The following is a 7,261-nucleotide window of genomic DNA, read 5'->3' as shown; positions in this document are numbered from 1 at the left end:
TGCTTGTGTGCGTCATTATTCGTCATTAGGCGTTATTAGTCATTAAGCGTCACTTCCAGTAGAGCGGCCCTCCTCACAGGTCACTTTGTAGTTGGTGTGCCAGATCACTTTGGGCAGGAAGCACTGAGAGCTATGGATCACCAGCCCCACCTGGTGGACAAAAAACAACATGCTCTACATGTTTGCCTTTATACAGTCTGTCCTAAAAAAGCTTTGGAACTTGTGACTAATTTGTGAAACCATTTTAAGGCATCTTCAATGGAATGGAATTCATATCCGACTATGATAACCACCCCTCAACAAATAATGAACTTTACACAGACGGTATTTATATCGGACTCCCTCCTTACAGTTGTGGGTGTAGTCAGATTGTCCAGGTGGCTACAGAAGTAGCTGGTGAGACATGGCCGGTTGCTCATGAACTCCATTGCGCTGGCGAAGCAGAGGGAGGTACACAGGTGGGTCAGGCTGTCACTGCAGTGCAGCTGACGCCCCGTCTTCACTGTCTCAAAGGAGCGCAGCCTTACGTCAGGGCCCCAGCCCCCATTGAGAGTATACAGGGAACAGGTGCACCTGGGGCAGGGGCAGGAGTTGCCATGAGGAAATACAACAGACATGGGTTCAAATAGTATAAAAGAAAAAATCAAAGATGTGCTTGATTGAGTGTTTGAAATAGAAGATGTGCTTGATTGAGTTTGCCTGGCACTTTGGCACCAATGGAATTGTCTGAAAAGTGCAAACCCCACCCATCTGGCACTAAAGGCAGGCTCAGTATTTCAAATCCTCGACCCAGGTCTGGTATGCACTGTACTAGTTTGAAGTATGCTTGATTCTACTTATCTGAGGATATATAACCATGGTATATAGAACGGTATACAGCACACCCTGCTGTTGCCATTTTGCTTTACATTTTTATCAACAAATGGATCTGAGAGAGGATTCTGACATTCTTACCGTTTCTTGGTGCCTAAAAAGTCCATCAGCTCCTTTTTCTGATGTGTATTTGAAGTGTCAGTCGTCTCTTCTTCAGTCATCTCTTCTTCATCCTTCATATCTTCACAGACCACACAAAACAGGAGTCCGGCCAAGACAAGCCCTGGCAGGCCATCAGACATTGCCAGCCACACAGAGAATACAAACTTGTGTGTGAATGTACATACATAATATCAAATGATGCATCCATGTGTGTCCAACAGAATGTACAAAAACCAAAATACTACGTTTTATAAACTAAAAATATGACAAAGAAAAAGTAATTCAATGAACAGGATACTAGCAAATGTAGAATTGTAGAAATAATTACCCATGTAGGTTCTACGAGTGCTTATCCACATGCTGCTCTTCTCAATGCACAAAGGTGTATCATTCTCTACAAACCAGGCAGCCCTTAAAATTTGTATGACTAATCTGCATACGCACCCAACCAAGACATTCATGATATGGTCCCTGCTAGCACTTCATGGCTGCTTTACAGGTAACAGCGTGCCCTTTGTCACATGATACGAGATACATGAGAGGGACACTATCAGAGGCACAGAACTAGTAGAACTAATAGAACTAATAGAACTAATAGAACTAGTAGAACTAATAGAACTAATAGAACTAATAGAACTAGTAGAACTAATAGAACTAGTAGAACTAATAGAACTAATAGAACTAGTAGAACTAATAGAACTAATAGAACTAATAGAACTAGTAGAACTAATAGAACTAGTAGAACTAATAGAACTAGTAGAACTAATAGAACTAATAGAACTAGTAGAACTAATATGCTCAATCCAACAGTAATGTGAATTAGTTGAATTAAGAATTTCAGTCACACTTTAAACAAATGACAACCTATGAATGTCGATGTATTCACAAACCCTTCACACTGTATATGCATCTGGCACTTGTGATGTGACAATTGTGACATAACCCTTTTTTCAAAATTAATACAGCATGACATTATTTATGAAGCATCTATGTGAGGTTTATGAAGGGTTTATGAAGGCTTGATAAAGCCTTTGAATTTACTCATGCAGAAATACAACCAAACAAAAATATCACACTAACAGAATAACACAGAAACACTAGCAATAACAAATCAAGTAATTAAGCAAGTAGGTAAGCCTTGTAAGTAAGTAAGCCTTCTAAGTAGGTAAGCCTTGTGCGAACCAGGTTGTGTGAGCCAAAATGTCTCATAAGAAATCAAACCATTTCATTAATAAAATACTTTAATATGAATCTGTCAAGCAAGTGATTACATACAAACATTTATTCTGACCAGTAGTCAGCTATCGTACAAAAGATCATACAGAATCTGTACCCCCCACATTTGAGATCAATCTAGGTGATTATGATGATTATGTGCAAGTGCACGTACTGTGCTGCCACTTTATTGCATTTCTAGTATGTTACGTTTCTGTAACTTTGCGCGTGAATTTCTGCTTGAAACATTGTCCTCTAATGACATTGTGATCCATGAATTGAGAATTAACCACTCTTTACTCACAATTACCATGACCTGTCTTTGCTTCATGTCTTCACAACAGATAAGCTGTGAAGTCTAAGTGCTATAGTTGTTATACTGTAAAGTACCCCACCTGGTGTTAGTGAGGGAGGAGGGTTAAGGTGCCAGCCTTCATCCATGTCAGACGATGTCACTGGCCCTGACCATTGCTCAGTGTTTATACTTTTTGTTTCTAATGTACAAGACAGCGAACACGGCCATGGACACACAGATCACACCCAACACAGCGATGGTGATGACCACACCCATAATGGAGCTGCTGCCCTGGGACTGAGGTGAGGAAGCTGGAAGAGGAAACACAGGGCGTATCACACATTAGTCTGGAATTACACAAGACTTGGATTTCCTTACCGAATATGCTAAATCTGCAACAAAGGAAACACACGCTGTAGCCTACACTCTAGAACAAAAAGGTTCTACCTCATTGTCTAATTTCAAAGAGTCCCCTTTCTCTTTCCATATCGAAACCTCTCTCTAAAAAGGGTTCTACATGGCACCAAAAAGGTGTTCTTCAAAGGGTTTTCCTATGGGGACAGCCCAAGAACCATTTTCTCTCAGAGTGTATGGTTGAATACACCATCATTCATTAGGTTACCTTGATAATAAGTTATCAAACAAATGAACAAACCAATGACAAGCTTAAAAGTCAGATGAAAGAATGGCTTACAGTGAGATGCAGCACTTGCTGTATTACCTGGAGGAGAGAAACAGAATATATGGTCAAGACACATACAAGAGAATGCATTATGTTCATTTTTTAATGTAGGTCTCATCTCAGCAGCACACCACCAGTCCAACGGTACAATATGGCCGCACCATTGTCCACTCTGGTTTTGATGGGGCCAGAGGTGACAGTAGCTATGTTGTTGGACGACTCATCCTGGCTTGACTGGGCCTCTCTCCTTCTCCTGGATGAACTGGATGAACAGTCCTGTGGTCAGAGACAAAAGTTCAGTACTCATTCTGTTTCCTGCTAGGTAGAATGAGTTTGGCTCCCTATGAGAGAAGCTTACATTTTCAGAAGCTAAACTGGGCGCCATTTAATAAACTTCAATGAACTGATCATGATGTGACTGACACAATATTTGTTTAGAACAAAAATGCATTGTTTATTCTTAGTGATGTCAGTTTACACACTGTGTGTGCGTATCTCTCTGTCTGTTGATACTCACGGGTAGCAGGGACGAGCAGGTGGACACCTCACAGAGTCGGGTGACGCAGTGCAGGTAGAAAGTGGAAACGGTCATGTTCTTGTGTTCCACGAATCGGAAGGCCTCGAAGGAGAAATGTGCGATCTGAGACACGCCGTTCATCTCAACCTTGGTCTGTCCATCGCGTGTACATCTAGGGATGAGAGGGCGTGATGAACATATCATACACATACTGTAGCCTGTTCGGTGTGGCCAGAAACAAATGCAACTTGAAACTTGAGTTTCTCAGAGTTTTGTGTCAAAGCTTTTAAAGCTGTACAGGTGACAACATGATGCAAAACTGTCTGGATGACTCACCCAACAAAGAGGTCATAGTAGGTACTGTTATTGGGAAAGGGACTTGTTGTGGCATAGCATCGGTCAAGCAGCACATTGAATCTTTAGAGGTAGAGACAGAGGGACACAATATGGCTTTCTTTAAATACTTATTACGGGCATCTTTTTTTTCTGAAGTATTTTGTCTTTTGATTTGTGTGTAAAATGGTGCTATGAGGAAGTAGCCTTCGTTAACCTAGATACAGTTTTCACATAGTTAGATTTGACTATCGATACTGTAGAGAACTGCCTCTTTTGTACCTCTCTGTCAGATTGGTCGCTTTGACCCCTACAAAGATCCTGGTCTTCAGATTGAGTCCAGCATCTGGCACAATGAGGTCATCAGTGTATGAAGTATCCTGTTTCACAAAAAGAATACAGACTATTCTCGACACAACACAATTGCTTAATTTCCTGGAGAGGTGCACAGTGTACTGCAACGTGTCATGGCACACACACGAGGGAGACCACTCACACTGTAGAGTTGCATACTCAGTGTACTGATGAAGCTTCCGTTGTTGTCCCTCACAGCAAGACTCACACCCGACCTGTGTGCAGTCATCAGATGAATATTATTATTATTATGTGCATATTTTCCACATTATACAAAAAACCTACTTCTTGCTTCTCTTTGAGCATATTAATTCTAAACAATTAAAGTAGGTAACCTAACATTTACCCAGAAATTATTGGATATGGAAATCACTTTAGTGGGCCTTAAATTATTTCAGAGTTAGGTGCTGAAATATTGTATACTCACACGCTCACTTCAGTGTTGTTGACCAAATATTGCAGAGGGTAGCGACAAGAGAACATGTACATGATCTGCTGGCGGTAGGTAATAGTGCCCGCACTGGGGTCCAAGGAGTTGATGTTGCCAGAGATATTAACAAACTGGACATTGGAGAAGTCAGAGAAGACGCCCGTTCCAACTTCGCTGGTTATCTGTGTCAGGACAAAACAATAAAAATACCTACATTGGAAAAACAAAGCCGAACCAAACTGACCTGATGTTGATATTATAGTCTCACTATACTGATGCTACAGTATCTGTATGATAGCTTTTCCTTGGGATATTATTCTATCTATCTATCTATCTATCTATCTATCTATCTATCTATCTATCTATCTATCTATCTATCTATCTATCTATCTATCTATCTATCTATCTATCTATCTGTTTATTTTGTTTGTTTATTTAGATTAATTTATTTTGAGTTGGGATACCGTAAATTTGTTGGAGCAAACAGCCACAGCCTCATCAGTTATGGAGAGATTAAATTTCAGGATCGGAGGATCAACGTTCATGTCGGCAACTCCACGGCATTCTGAGAGTCCGAAATGTGCATTAAGGGCCATCAGGGTTTCATTGTATCCAGCAAAGTAGACTGGGCACAGCAATATACTCATCTCCATAAACGCAGTACCACAGTTCACTGTGATGTCATCGTTCACTGGGAATGATGAGAGCAAAGTGGAAATAAGCACATACATTAGCCACAGTCACAGTCACACTTTTAACAAATTACAACTTTACAAATTACAGGATTTATTTGGCCTTTATACACTGTGTCCTGTATAAGGCATACATAGATATAATAATTCATGTTATTATCACGTTATTATGCCATATTTGGCAAAGTGCCAGATGTCAGGACCTGTTATAACACCCTTAAATAGTATGAATGCACATATGAATGATTTATGAGGCATCTACTATATATAGGCTTTATGAAGAGTTTATGAATAGTTAATTTAGCCTTCATAACAAATCCTGAGGGTGTTTTCTGATAAAAATAAATAAAAAAAAGATTACCACATTTGAAATGAGAGGGGATGGAAGTAAACCGTCACTAACCTGGTGGTCTAAATGTACTGTGGGTATTGCAGATAAACTGGCCCTCACACCACAGAATCAGGCCAAGCTGGCACACAAGAAAGGCCAGCCACATTGTTCTTTGACTGCAAGGACAAGACACACACAATGGGTCTGCATTCACCAAGCTCTTTTATGAAGGATCTGGAAAAACATCACATATGGGTAAATCTTTGTCAAGATAAACTTGACATCCATTTCTAAGTGTTCTACAAAGCCCCAATAGTTGACGTCTTGCAAATTCAGTAACAGAATAATCTTCTTGTACTGTACATAAGGACAACAGGTTTTTACACACTCCAACAACGACACAACAACACAAAAACAAAATAGATGACAAAAGCGACTAACAGTGGCTGCATTTGAATGTTGATTAAATACACCATCATGCTCTTACTGATGAGGTTCTTGTGGTATAGCATAGGACTCACCTGTATGTCTTCATCTCTCTCTGTTTCTCGCTCTACAGTATCTCCAGAACCTTTATTTATACTGGCCTCCTTGGGAGCAAATGGGCGTGAGAGGGAACCCCATACAAAAAGAGTAATACGAGCTATGGATGTTCAAAAACATTGTATCATTTTGCTGTTTTTCCAACATGGATATTTACATGGATTTTCACAGATTCTATTGATCTTTTATGTTTTACAATGATCTCTGTAAGTACTGCTGTGAAATCTCTGGTTGGAATTGAAAATGCAATGCAGGCCTGAACATTCAATCATACATAGTGGTGAAATAAGTTAAGAACACGGATGCACTGTCATATGATGTCAAGAAATGTTATCGCAATGATAATTGCAGAGGTTGACGATGTGATCTAGTAGGCTTAAGCAGAGTTAGGAATCTGAGATAGCCACAGCCACAGCCACAGACACAGCCACAGCCACAGACACAGCCACAGCCACAGCCACAGCCACAGCCACAGCCACAGCCACAGCCACAGCCACAGCCTGTTGACCAAATAAATGAAGTGAATTTCCAAATCATGTACATTTAAAAAAAAAAATCCCGTTCACATTAAACACATGCTGTCTGGGGACAGAGGACGGAGCGCAGGGGGGTGGTGGAAGTCACCCAAGGCTGAGGTGAAATGGCACTAATGATGTTATGTAATGGCTATTCAGGATTCTTTGACTTAAGTTCATTCAACACTCTACAATGACCTTGTGTGCAATGTGATGTACAGTACATACACAGTATTGTATTGCCTTCTCATCTTAAAGTGGAGCATTGCTGTTGACGGAGCTTGTTGTCGACGGAGCTTGTTCTCTCGTTACATTTTTGTTGGGTGATAAACATGCTGTTTAGCAATGGATCAGGTTCTGTTGTGGCTTCAGGCTTTAA

At 40.5% G+C, this 7,261-nt stretch overlaps 1 protein-coding gene across 1 annotated transcript; it reads right to left on the bottom strand.

The window, feature by feature from the left end:
* Window positions 1-42: 42 nt before the first annotated feature.
* LOC310814705 (zona pellucida-like domain-containing protein 1) lies at window positions 43-5,454 on the bottom strand (the record flags this gene model as incomplete). Its single annotated transcript, XM_083684205.1, has 12 exons — window positions 43-150; window positions 351-573; window positions 955-1,054; window positions 2,731-2,796; window positions 3,180-3,206; window positions 3,329-3,443; window positions 3,685-3,856; window positions 4,021-4,101; window positions 4,300-4,397; window positions 4,514-4,586; window positions 4,799-4,983; window positions 5,266-5,454. The coding sequence occupies 12 exons, from the start codon at window positions 5,452-5,454 to the stop codon at window positions 43-45; spliced, it is 1,437 nt and encodes a 478-aa protein (XP_083540331.1).
* Between the last annotated feature and the right edge of the window lie 1,807 nt (window positions 5,455-7,261).

This window comes from Argentina silus (assembly GCF_951799395.1).
Source record: "Argentina silus genome assembly, chromosome: 14".
Lineage (NCBI taxonomy): Eukaryota > Metazoa > Chordata > Actinopteri > Argentiniformes > Argentinidae > Argentina > Argentina silus.
This window is presented reverse-complemented; position numbering and strand designations above follow the sequence as displayed.